Source organism: Nilaparvata lugens, chromosome 2, assembly GCF_014356525.2.
Source record: "Nilaparvata lugens isolate BPH chromosome 2, ASM1435652v1, whole genome shotgun sequence".
Lineage (NCBI taxonomy): Eukaryota > Metazoa > Arthropoda > Insecta > Hemiptera > Delphacidae > Nilaparvata > Nilaparvata lugens.
Window position 1 is genome coordinate 98,232,850 of NC_052505.1, and position 14,184 is coordinate 98,247,033.

The window sequence follows — 14,184 nt, forward strand, 5'->3', positions numbered from 1 at the left end:
TGATGAATCTTAAAACATAAGCCATAATATGCAATGTCTTTGTCAAGGATTGAAATTTCGCTGAAAACTCCTCTTCAATGCATCCAACACTAGCCAACACTTCAGGGTCTCTCATTTCCATAACTGTGCTTGAGTTTGTGATTGGCAGAGGCCAATTCTCCTCAGTCTGTTTCAACCAGACCGGACCCTCCCACCACAAATTGTTAGTTTGTAAAGTTTGTGCTGAATTTCCTCTTGAAATTGCATCAGCAGGATTCTCCTTTGATGAAATATGTTGCCAGGTGTATTGATTTGTAAGCTCTTGTATCTTTGACACACGATTTGCTATGAATGTTTTCCATTTTGAAGGGTTTGCTGATAACCAGGCCAAAACTACAGTAGAGTCTGTCCACAATAGTATTTTATCAACATCAAAACGTAGTGCTAATAAAATTTTCTTCACTAACTTGCTCAGAATGAGTGCTCCACACAGCTCCAATCTGGGGAGAGAAATCTGTTGGACTGGAGCCACTTTAGACTTTGAAGATAGGAGTCGTATGCAAGTTGATCCATTTACATCAACAGTTCTCAAATAAACACAAGCTCCATACGCTTTCTCTGATGCGTCTGAAAATCCATGAATTTGTACATTGATGATTGAGCCTGATGCCTTCACAAACCTTGGTACTGTAATAAGTCTCAATTTTGGAATTTCTTGAATAATATCATTCCATGCTTCATGTAATTTAGGAGGAAGTTTGTCATCCCATTTTAAGTCATATTTCCACAGATCTTGCATGAAAATTTTGCACATGACAATAAATGGTCCCAGGATACCAAGCACATCATAAATTGATGCAATTGTTGATAAGACCATTCGTTTTGTGTAATTTGTTCTGGATAAATCGATGTTGATATCAAAATTGAGAATATCCCTCTCATGATTCCAGATTAAACCCAAAGTTTTGATAGATTCAGCTTCTTCAAGTTTGATTGACAAGTTTTGTTCTCTTTTCTCCTTGGGAACATTTTCTAGCAGTTGTTTGTCATTAGCACACCACTTGTGTAGCATGAATCCAGCACTATATAGGATATCTGCTACCTCCCTTTGTAGTGCTTTCACTGTATCAAGGTCATCTCCACCAGTCAATAGGTCATCCACATAAAAATCATTTTTTATTACATGTGCTGCATGTGGATATTCTTGCTTGTTCTCCTCAGCCAATTCAGCTAAACAGCGAGTACTAAGGAAGGCTGCTGGTGCTGTTCCATAAGTCAATGTTGTCAACTGGTAGTGCTTGATGTCCTGATGAGGATTGTCTCGCCAGAGAATTGTTTGAAGATGGTAGTCATCTGGATGCACTTTTATCATTCTGTACATCTTTGTGATATCACTAGTCATTACATATAGATGAGTACGAAAACGAAGAATTATGGATGATATATCTTGTTGAATAGTTGGACCAGTCATCAAAATAGAATTCAGAGATACCCCATTGCTCCTTTTGCTGAAGCATCAAATACGACACGATACTTGGTTGTACTACTGCTTTCCTTGATAACAACATGGTGAGGTAGGTAATAAGCTTTCTCTTGATGCTTCTTCCCAATGAGATCTTTACATTGGATGACTCTCATGTGTCCAAGGTCTTCATACTCATGCATGAACTTCACATAATTTTCTCTTAGAATTTCATTATTGCTCAGTTTCTTCTCCATCTTGAGAAATCTATTCTCTGCATTCATTAATGAATCTCCCAAAGCCCTATGGTTGGCACGCCGTGGTAGTCTTACAACAAAATGCCCATCATCATCTCTTTTGGTAGTCTTAGAGAAGAATTCCTCACAATATTCATCTTCCTTTGATCTGCATTGTGGCTCATCATATTGCTCCATCTCCCAAAATTTCTGTAGTTGCTTTTGCACATCAGTTGCACTTGACACTAAGAAACTTTTGACATGATTGTCTGCATGATTTTCATTGGAGTCTTCTGGCAGCTTTCCGGAGATGAACCATCCTAATATGCTCTCAATCACTTTAGGGTAGTCAGGACCACGATCAAAACGTCCTTGCAATAAAACTTCATAATATATTTCAGCTCCCAAAAGAATCTGTGGCTTACTTGCAATTTGAAATTCCTCATCAGCATAGACGATGTTGTTAGGGAGTCCCCAGCTACTAACATCAATGTTTGACGAGGGGAGATCACCAGTGATGTGTGGCAGTACAAAACACAAAATATCTCTGGTAAATGGTCTGTGATTTGATGATATTTTTATCGATACACTTTGCCTTGCTGAGGTTGAAATCTTGTTTATACCAGAAATACACAAATTTGCAGCTTCTCTTTTAATTCCTAATTGTTGGGCTAGAGCTTCACATACAAAATTTACTTGTGATCCAGCATCTAGAAGAGCTCTACATTTGTGTTGTCTTCCATACTTATCCTCAACTGAAATTATTGCTGTAGCTAACAATACTTTGGACGCTCTTTGCGTCTTCACACTACAGTATGAGCCTCCACTCTCTTGCTCCATTTCCTTCTCTTTGTACTCTTCTCTTTTGAAATGAAGCAGTGTGTGATGGTTTCCATTACAGCTTCTACATCTATTGGAACTAGTGCACTCCTTTGCATGATGTTCTGCTGTTCGCATACAATTGAAACATAGCTTATTTGATTTCACAAAGGCTACTCTTTCAGAAATACTTACTTGATTGAACTTGTTACATAAATAAAGTGCATGATTTTCTTTGCAAAACAAACATATTTTATCAGCATGTTGTGTATTGACATGATATGACTGTGACTGTGACCTTTGAGATGCACTATGTTTTTGAGTTTGTGATTTATCAGATCGTTCCTTACAAATGTCATTGAGAGAATGGGATGTATTCTCCAGAATCTGACGTCGCTTCTCCAGAAATGAAATAAAATCGTTAATAGAAGGAAACTGGTCAGCCTTCAAACTCATCTCCCAAGCTTTAGCTGTATTTGTGTCTAAACGATGGCAGAGAAAATGAATTAAAATGAACTCAGCATAGTTCAAATCTTGAAATGCTTTCAAAGCATGCAAATTACTCGAAACTCTGTCAATGAATGAAGCTAGCTCGGTAGCCGACTCCTTTGAAACAGCAGGTATGTTCAAAATCAGGTTTGAATGATTGGAGGCAATCATCCGTAAGTTAGCATATCTTGATTCCAATAGTTTCAGGGCAACTTCATAATTTTGTGGTGTAAGTGATAAGTTTTTAATCAATTCTTTAGCTGGACCACTGACAGAAGATAATAAATAATGAAAACGCTGAATGTTTGATAACTTTGTGTTTTCATGAACCAGTACTTTGAAAATCTCATAAAATGATAGCCAGTTTGAATACAAGCCTTCAAAAGTTGGTATATTTATTTGTGGAAGAACTATAGAATCATTGGATGAAGTATTTTGAATAACCGTTTCCGTGACTTTTGACTTGTTTTGTAAATCCAATAGTTTACGCATTTTTGCACGAAGTGTTGCATAAATATCCTCGATATCAAATCTATCCACTTCTTCTTTCTCATCATTCATTTCTAACGTCAACTGAATTTCATCATAACATTGAAATGCTGTATTCAAATCCTCTAATTTAACTTTGAGCATATCGTAGTCAATGTTGTTAGTATCATCAAAGTTGCTTTCTATGTAGCTATGAATTCTAGTTATTTTAGCCTTTTGTAATCCTCTAGCTCGATGAGCTTTTTTAATCGCATCTTCATCCATTGTTTATATTGAGTTGACTCTTTTAGAAGCGATGTAGAAATCAAGTTGATAGCTACAGTAATGAAAAACTATGAAAACAATCTTACGCAATTGTTGTTGTTATTAGATGCTCCTCTCCACGTCTCTTCTGCACGGCTGTTCTGCAATCTGCATAATATCTAGACCTGTCTAGACATGCACAGTACACTCAACGATGAACGAAATGTCTCTCTCCGCTCCGTCTTTCTCACTCACACGCACGCTTACACTTTGTCCACATCAAAATGTCTCTCATCTTTATGTCGCGGTAATTATCCGGTTAAGGAGAACCATGATTAACGTGATGATGAACACTAATCAAACATACGTTAAGATGCGAGTCGTAATCACTCACACCGTGGACTGTAAAACTAATTACTCTAATAATAGAGAGGTTAAATAAATAATAACACTGTACACACGACTCGAGCTCTCGATTGACACTGACTTTATTAATAAATGCAAGCACACAAGCACAAATAAAATATCGACATGTGTTTTTTTGAATAAACTGCTCTACCTACCTACAGTAACTATATTACCCAGGGTAATATAGTAAGTTACTGTATACCTACCTACCTCACGCACGAGAAGGAGGTTACAAAGTAAATTTCTCAAGGATGGGTGGACCCCCTGTTAATTTCTCAGGGAAGAGACTCATGCCAGCTAATAGAGCTGATATATAACTATACAGGATATGAATTTGAAAGAAATCGGTCAAGTCATTTTTGAGAAAATCGTGATAGAAATTTAACAAAATTCATTCTTCTCAGGAATATTACGGAGCTCCTGCAATTTTCCCAGAAATGAGACTCATGTCAGTTGATAGGGCTTATAAATAGCTATATCGACTATAAATTTGAAGAACATCGTTAGAGCCGTTTTCGAGAAAAACGTGAAAAACATGGTTTTTTAGCCATTATCCGCCATTTTTTCCGCCATTTTGAATTGAATTTCTTATTGTCGGATCCTCATGGTATAAGGACCTTGAGTTTAAAATTTCAAGTCAATCGGTTAATTAGGAATGGAGTTATCATGTTCACAGACACACACACACACACCCACACACACAGACAAACACCCAAAAATCATGTTTTTGGACTCAGAGGACCTTGAAACGTATAGAAAACATGAAATTAGGATACCTTAAATTTTTTTCGAAAGCAATTCTTTCCTTACTTATGGTAATAGGGCAAGGAAAGTAAAAATGTATTGAGTGAACTGCAAACTTTGTCAATCACTCACTCCCACAACAATAACCACGATATGGACACTGATTACAGCTCCAAAGAAAGAAATCTCTGGTACTAGTGAGATAGAAAGAGAGAGAGAGAGAGAAGAGTGAGAAGGCGCTCAATCAATGCATTGGGCTTAGGCAGTAAACTGACACTTACGCTACTGTTCTGACCGCGTGAACAATACAATCCAATTGAACAATGCATTGGAATTATAAACGCGCTTCCGGCAGAACCGTTCAACCGATTTGTTTGATATTAATTTTAAAATTCTTGAAAAAAATTCACCTTTAAAATGACTACCTGCATTACTTAATTTTTCTCTTAATATAGAAATTATCAATTGTAAAAACTTATTCAAATTGGGGGAAAAAATTAGCATATGGTAGCGAGTTTCAAACCTTTAAGCTGATTGCAAAACAGTTTTGGTCTTCCATATTGGACTAAAAATAAGTGAGTAATCACATAAAGTAATTTGACCCCAACAGTGCTGCTATCTATAGGGCTAGAATCACAATTTTTTCTATGCTGATTCGCCTTAATGTTTAAATGTTTATATGTTGCGCATTTACGGCGAAACGCCGTAATAGATTTTCATGAAATTTGACAGGTATGTTCCTTTTTAAATTGCGCGTCGACGTATATACAAGGTTTTTGGAAATTTTGCATCTAAAGGATAATATAAAAGGAGAAAGGAGCCTCCTTCATACGCCAATATTAGAGTAAAAATCAGACTATAGAATAAAATTATTCATCATAAATCAGCTGACAAGTGATTACACAGATGTGTAGAGAAGTCTATTACTGTATTTGTATAATGTCTATAGTTTCAATCAAAGACCTTGTAGAGGTATGCATCTTTAAGCTGGGTTTACACCAATGCTTAATCCTCAATCCGTATAGATTCTATTAGATTGAACGGAAGTTGAGACAAACACACATCTTCATCATGTGTATGATAAGTTATGTTCAATCTAGTATAATCTATAAGGATTGAGTTATCAACATTTTGTTAATAACTTTGGTCTAATCGCATCTTTAAGGTCTTTGGTTTCAATATTTTGTTTTGCAGTCATGGTATTATTATGCGTGCCCATTAGTATCAATATTCTCACATTCGAAAAAACTAATTTAATATATGTGGTAAAAAATAAACAAATGAACTAAATAAGGCTGGAGAAATTATAATATTTTTGATTGTAAAAAAATGATTTTCATCAGATAGAAAGATTATCATGGAACTGGATGAATTATATCATATGGGATACAAATTCAAACGTGAACTGAGTTTGTTAACATTTAAAACAAGTGACATCAGGTACTTGTGGATGAGAATACTGCGTGAGGTCTACTGTTCACAGAACTACTAGTATAAAAAAGTTTGAAAAAGGCTACTAAGTAATTATTTCTTTATTAATTAAACAATTCAAGTAGCCCTTTTAGAATATTTTATTAGATCTATAATTATTGAAGTAGGCCTATGATCCCTCAAGAACTCTATGTCATAGTAGATTTGTCATACTTGCTACTACTATAAAAAATATTATGGATCCGCATCTTTTCTAAAGTAACCATCATTCATTTTTCATTCATTTTCATTTTATTGTACAAAATACTACAATCATAATATAATTAAGGCTATATTTTAAATCTATCTATCATTCCTTTGTATTCTACAGCGCTGCTGCACTCAGTGTCTGCGAACGGATATCAGATTGTTATCAACACGAACAAAGCTTCTCCAAGAATCGATGTCAACATTGCTTCAATTCAGGTAAACTACATGAATCTTTATTAATAATCAGCTCATTTCTAGTAGAAAATCCCATAAGTCAATCAACTATCTTCATTTCTATCACTCGGATCAATTATATTGTACTATGGACAGAAATCCAGTGAAAGATGTTGATATATCAAACTAATAGATTAAAAATAAACAGTCAAGTCAAAAAAAATCATTTCTCCCAATTTCAACAAACAGTCCAAATGCAAAATAACAGCATTGTCAATTTTAATTCACGATGATTACAATCTAAGGTTTGAGAAACAAGATGAATAAAAATGAGGTATTGGTAATTTATTTTCCAAAATATTCATGAAACTACACTTGATGATTCTGTTGATGGGCTATTAAAACTGCCTAATCGATTTTCCATACTTTATTTGAATTTATAAATCTGTGGATTGGTGCAAAAACTACCAATGTCATTTTTTTAATGAGTTTAATACACTAATACATCACTAATATCGATTACTTTTAGTTCCAGAAGTGCCAATGTCCTATCTCAATGTAATAAAAAGTTATACAATTTATACTACCAATGTCATGATTTATTCCACTTATTAACTTATCCACTTATTCCACTCTCAGAGTCCGAAAACTACCATATGTTTTTAGATTGTCATTCCTACTCCATCACAGAACTACGAATGTCGACTTCTGCACTTCTAGCACTCGCATTTCCGTAACGGAATGCCCTAGTTCGAAAATAAAAGGTGAACTTTCAAGCTTATTTGTGAGAAATTTGATATTTTGACATAAGTACCTCTTGCACCAAGCCACAGAAATAATTTCATTTCTAAGTTATATACAATATTGGTAGGCTACTTGTATTTTTCTATAGTTTGAAGAAAGGAAATCAATTTTTTAATAATTTAATTTTTGTCATATTTTTCAGGGAAAACTGTCCGGCTATGGCGTAGAAGATAAACTACCGACCATAGCTATAGTGGCTCACTATGACAGCTTTGGAATTGCACCAGTGAGTTTCATTATTGTTTATTAATTTCCTAAAATAGCTGTGAACGTGCATATCATTGAATATTGTCAATATCAGAATATGCTGTGAACGTGCATATCATTGAATATTGTCAATATCGTGCATATCAGAATGTGCATATCATTGTTTGTGATATCAGCTGAATATTACTATTTAACCTTCACTAAGACTGTAGGACATTTTATCCTTCCCATCAACATAATAACCAGAGATCCTTATCAGCTTTCATGTCATTTTGATCTTTAACACATGTTAATTATTAGATTGGTTGAAAAATCTTCCAGTTTCTTCAAACTTTGGACGTTTTTAATCGTTTGCTAATGATTTTTTCCTACAGTTACGTTGAAAAGTGGCCATTGCTGCACTGATTACAGAACGCAAAGAATCACTTTTCCGCTCTAGTGCGGGAAAAACTTTTCTGCACTCCAGATTTGCAACATGGCAACGCAAAATACTTAGTAGGTTATATGGAGCAACAGTGCAGCAAAATCAAAATGAAGTTGGTAACAGTGACTGCTGTGGCTGCTATAGTGAGCAGAGGTGCAACGAAGCACAACGAGCAAATTATTAATTATATTTATAACCAAGGACAACATTTTTATTCAATTTGACAATAAATTAGGTTTTTATCAATAATAAAATTACACAGAAAAACATTTGATGCATTTCATGCAATTTTACCCATAATTACCCACTTTTCATATTCAATGGTAACTGTAGGAAAAACTTAATGTGAAATACGTGCTCAAAGTTCCTCTGCTGCACTCAAGAAACCATTCCGCCCTCGCCTACGGCTCGGGCGTAAACGTTTCTTTCGGTGCAGCAAACTGTCACTTTGCGCACTAGTTGCACAAATAACTATTTTCATGTAATACTTGTTTTAATTTTGATCATACGTATCTTTCCATTCTGCGTTACCGCATTCAACAGTGAACAAAAATTCGACCTACTCACCGTATCAAGTAATCACATACTTGTATAAGTAGAAGTATGTATGTACGGCACTGTGGAAATACGGTATTGCAAAATGGAAAGCTGAAATGTGTAGGAGGGCCTGGGGTCTCCAAATAACCAGAATGGGGGCGTGGTACAAAAACTTTTGGGAACCCCTGATCTTCTATACATTGTAATAAACTATATGAGAGGCAATTTATCACAGGTTTTTTACATAATTTGTTGGCTTTTTTGCGTTAGGAGCTGGCATTTGGAGCCGAGAGCAACGGGTCGGGCGTAGTTCTGCTTCTAGAGCTGGTGCGATTGTTCGCGAACCTGTACGCGAGCAGTTCGACGTTTGCGCGCGCCAACCTGCTGTTCCTGCTCTCTGGCGGAGGAAAGCTGAACTACCAAGGCAGCAAAAAGTGGCTGGAGGACAATTTGGATGCGGTCGATGGGTCGCTCTTACAGGTCAGTTATTGGTTGCTCGCCTTTCGCCATTTTCATAGGGATTCCTATGGCCAATATCGTTCCGATTTTGGCCCAGTGTCCTGAGAATCGAAATAACATGATGTCAGATGGAACAGCCTTCACACTTATTAAAATTGTTGACAGATATTTTGTCGTTAAATTATCGCTTCCAATCGTGTTGGTCGACATCGATCTTGCATCGAGAGTATTGAACATAATTTGATGTTGAGTGGTATGCAAAATTGCCCAATCAACTCAAATGTTGAAAATACTTTAATTCAAGTGATCTTTACAAATGTCAACCCTTCTTTCTAGAACACTTATTGAAACTAAATACTTCCCGGCTGAAGTATGACAGTCGTAAAGCCCTCTGACGGCTTTATTATATATTCAGGCGGTGGGACCTTCCCGCAAGGGACTCCCCACCAACAAAAGCCATACGAATTTACTTTATTTTATTGAAACTAATGGATCAATAACCTAAAGATTTAATAATTTATTCATTAGATTAGTAAGGGTCCTAGAAACTGGGTCATTTTGTATGTTCATTCTTTATTATTTTCTTCAGTTTATTCTTAATTCTTTTGTTTGTCTTGGTTATTTGAAAATTAATTTCGTTTGATTTTCGTTTGCAGGATGCCTCGTTCGTCATTTGTCTGGACTCTATAGCACAGAAAGGCACTCTGAATGTCCATGTATCCAAGCCTCCCAAAGAAGGAAGTGCAGCTGCTAATTTCTTGAAAGTAAGTTATATTTCAAGCTAGCTATTTATGGATTTTTCCAACATCAGAGGTATTATTATTTATCTTTGAAACATGGTTGAAATTGAAATTTGTCTTATAGGCTAACTAAAGCTGGATTTGAGACTGACATAAAAGAAAAACTTGCTGCCGCAAACAGATGTCATTATAATAATCATAGAGAAAATATGGCAGAAGAAGATATTCAATTGTATAGGGTGTTTATGTTCCAAATTCCACTGTTAACTGAAGCCGATATTTAACGTACCGGTAATTCTTTTTCGTGGAGCTATGTGACGCTGGTAGTCTCCATACTGTGCCGTTCTTTCAATCTCATCCCAACAAAACAGTAATAATTGAAAGTAGTCTAGAGTAATCGGCTCGAGCCTACAAAAATCTGCTTGAAATTTAACGACCTATACCATGGTATATCTCCTTATGCTATAATATTCTCTATACTATTATGCTCTGACCCAATATACAAGATCTAAATACCTCCACATTTTTTTGACTTTATTTTCATTGCCACAGTTGTGTGGGGTTTCAACTGAAGGGACACTGCTTATTTAGACTATTGAAAGTTGATTTATTAATTTATTGAATGTAGCAAAGTTCAATCAACCACTTCTTCTCATCAATATATTTCTCTTGGGGCCGTTCCCGTGTTTCGGATGGACACGTTTAGTTGTCGGTCCTGGCTGTCTAAAAAAACAGTCCTTAGGTCGTGACAGAAACCCTGAAATTGATCAGGTGCGACCTGAAAACTCTTGACACCAGACCTGAGTCAGCCAGGTCACACGATATTGCTTATAATTATCAGTATCGGGGGACCGAGCTTTGCTCTGGAGTGTAAAAGCATAGAAAATTTGTAATGAAAGATTGAATTTATAGTTCATATTTATTTATTCATTTTCTCAGTCGTACACTTATTTTTACAGTTATATGAGGAGGTACAACAGGCTTATGCCCAAAACTTTCCCTTTTCAAATTCATACTACAGTCCAAATCAAAATCTAGGTTAAGCTACTATCACTCATCAAAATAACAATTTACTCACACTTCAAAAAACAAACACATCATCAATTATAATCAATAGATATACTATGAATTCGATTAAGAATGATATACTATGTTTTCTACAATATGTGTTAATATACTAGGTACTATTCTACACTAACAGCATCTAGTTACTATTTTGGACTTTCTGAAGTAAACATGTTTCTAAAAAAAGAGAAATAAACGAAAATAAGTTTCTCTTGCTGAATTTTTCTTGTGAGATCAGCTGAATGATCCCACACGTGCACTCGTTCACTCACTGCCATTACGGTATCGACAGACGACAAAATTTCCAGCTGTTTTTCCAATGACGTATTTATGATCAACGTATTTTATTGATCAATGTCCTTCAGCGAGTTATCTTAGGGTTGAGACCTAGTGCAATCGAATTTTCATATCATAAACCTACTTTATTCCAATTTTCGTGAGAATCGTTAGAGCCGTTTTCGAGATCCGGTCACATACAGATATAAATATATAAACATATAAACAGAGATTGCTCGTTTAATAGTATAGGATTATCATATTGGATGAAAACTACTTCATTTAGTCAGAATCATTAATAAACAGTTTAAGATACTAGTTTATTACTTGTTTCGGTTGTTACACCATTATCCATTCGAATGTTCAGATTAAGTTTTGTTCAAATATTTTTCCCACATCAACAATTTTCACTTTCGTTATTGAAAAAATGGATTATTTTGTGTATTTTCAGGAGCTGGAAACAGCCAGTGAAAACAAAGCCAAAGTGGAAATGATCCATAAAAAGATCAATTTGAAAGAAGAGGTTCTGGCTTGGGAACACGAACGATATTCGATTAGAAGGTTACCGGCGTTCACATTATCATCTATCAGGGTAAGTCTGCGTCTATTTTGTCAAAGATTTGATTGAATCTAATAATTATTCTTGTATTTACTGTGTTGTGAATCCATTCTTCTTCATTATTAGGCTAATTTAAACTTTGAATAAAAAAATCTACTTCAAAATTGGAATTATTCAAAATATTCTTGTATTTTAAAGTGAATGATGTGTGTGGAACACATGCATCAACCGAAATGTAAGCTAAAGGGAGGTCCACTCCACGTTATAATGGCAGTGTTTGATTTGCAGTAGTATTGCTATCCTTGTCTATCATTCAACGAAGCGGATAGCGCTATCTCTTTCTCGCTTTGCTCTGTTGCCAGATCGTCTTTTAACAATGAAGAGTTCATGATTAACCAACTAAATATTCCATTTTAATTATGAAAATTCATTATGAAATTATTGAATAATATAATTTCTTCCTTAATTAAATATAGGCCTAATTGATTATTTTAAATGAAAATGAACAGTTAATTGACCGAACGAAGTGAGGTCTAAGATTCAAGTCGACGGTTTGGCATTTCTCTTAATGTTTAAATGTTTATATGTTGCGCATTTACGGCGAAACGCGGTAATAGATTTTCATGAAATTTGACAGGTATGTTCCTTTTTTAATTGCGCGTCGATGTATATACAAGGTTTTTGGAAATTTCGCATTTCAAGGATAATATAAAAGGAAAAAGAAGCCTACTTCATACGCCAATATTAGAGTAAAAATCAGACTATAGAATTATTCATCATAAATCAGCTGACAAGTGATTACACAGATGTGTGGAAAAGCCAGTCTATTGCTGTATTTCCTTAGGGAAACCTTAAGGTCTATAGTTTCAATCATGTACTTGTGGATGAGAATACTGCGTGAAGTCTACTGTTCTCAGAACTACTAGTATTACATCAATAATCCTGTATCAGCTACCGTCTATAGAAGACATTGACAAGACTCAGGATTGGCAACGTTTTTCTCCTATCTTTCTCCACTGTCATTATAACGTGGACTTCATTATAGCAGTCAATTTTTTCTATAAATATATTCACTCACTGTGACAACGAGATCTTTCGGCAGGTCTGCCATCTTCCTGGTCACTCGTTGACACAGTGAGTGAATAAATTTATTTATTGAAAAAAATTGACTGCTAGTCGTTCTTTAAATAGCAAAAAAACTGTATTTGTGTCATGATTCCATTTTTTTCAAATCAAATTCTTTTTTCCCATAATAACGTACAATTTTTAACACTCGAGTAGTGGCACGGACTTGCGCATTTTGCTCACACTCACCCTTATGGCTCCCTACACTATAAACAGTTGGTTTTGACAATGCTCTTTCGATATTTATTAATTTCAAATCTTTCTCAATGTGTTTTATGTTATTATACACTATTATAATAGTATACATGGAGGATATTCCAAAATTTATTGTTGAAATTTATCATTTTTATGGGATAAAATAATCTACTCATGAATGGAATGAATATACCTTCTTTATTTGACTCATTTTTCGACATCTAGATAGAATAAAAAGATAATGAAAGTTCAAATCAGAATATGGAATATAAAATAGGAGGATAATACCTATATATTGAAATTAGTCAACGTTCATTCTGTCATCCTCAAACTTCAAGGACTCAAACTGTTCAAGGATGTCTAGAGGACAGTCACAGCGAGGATTAATGAGCTGCCAACGTTGGAAAACGAAAATTCCAAAAGCTACATACAAAAGTTACAATTGTGCGGCAATTTGCCGCGGGTGCGACTACTCGCATGTTAAAGCAAATTAACATGAAATGAAACGTAAACATAAACATGAAATATATTTTACGCTATTCTTTGCAATTTGTACGTATTGTATTGTATAAAGAGTTTTATGTTATTCTTTCCAATTGCAGAGTCATAAAGATCCAACGCGTGGTACAATATTGGATGTGAAGAAGAATTTGAACATGGATGCCTTGTTGCAGAATGCACGAATCGTCGCTCAGGCACTTTCTAGTCATATTTATAATATTTCCACACCCATGTCAGCGTTTTCTGAAGATATGGTAAGTATTTTTAATATTCATAGGGTCACTTTCTTCATAATGTTGAAATTCTTTTCACAATTAAATTAGGGCCGGTTTCCGAGCTCGGGATTTAGCCGAGTTCTAGACTTTAAACATCTGGAGTCAGAAAATTGGCTTTCTGAAACGGGGCGTAGTCGTCCACATTTAAATTAAATTTTGAAAATCTAGAAAATTGAAGAATCAAAGGTATTATTATTTTGTTTTGAACTATTTTTGACAACACTGCAGTCTAATTTAGACTCAATTAGACTGTAGTGTCATCAAAAATAGTTCAAAACGAATTATTAACTAGCT

The 14,184-nt window shown here is 35.0% G+C and overlaps 2 protein-coding genes across 2 annotated transcripts in view; one reads left to right on the forward strand and one right to left on the reverse strand.

Moving 5' to 3' along the window:
* LOC111050141 (nicalin-like) overlaps positions 1 to 14,184 on the forward strand; it is a 51,864-nt gene that overhangs the window by 11,698 nt on the left and 25,982 nt on the right. Inside the window, exons 3-8 of the mRNA XM_039420306.1 lie at positions 6,671 to 6,765; positions 7,670 to 7,753; positions 8,966 to 9,175; positions 9,811 to 9,918; positions 11,687 to 11,827; positions 13,717 to 13,869. Of these exons, the coding sequence (XP_039276240.1) occupies positions 6,671 to 6,765; positions 7,670 to 7,753; positions 8,966 to 9,175; positions 9,811 to 9,918; positions 11,687 to 11,827; positions 13,717 to 13,869 (791 nt within the window). The remainder of the gene's footprint in view (positions 1 to 6,670; positions 6,766 to 7,669; positions 7,754 to 8,965; positions 9,176 to 9,810; positions 9,919 to 11,686; positions 11,828 to 13,716; positions 13,870 to 14,184) is intronic.
* LOC120350084 lies at positions 1,356 to 3,765 on the reverse strand. The gene is made up of 2 exons (XM_039422237.1): positions 3,469 to 3,765; positions 1,356 to 3,186 (listed from the first exon to the last, which is right to left on the reverse strand). Exons 1-2 carry the CDS (start codon positions 3,736 to 3,738, stop codon positions 1,462 to 1,464), a joined length of 1,995 nt encoding a protein of 664 aa, XP_039278171.1. The 5' UTR covers positions 3,739 to 3,765; the 3' UTR covers positions 1,356 to 1,461.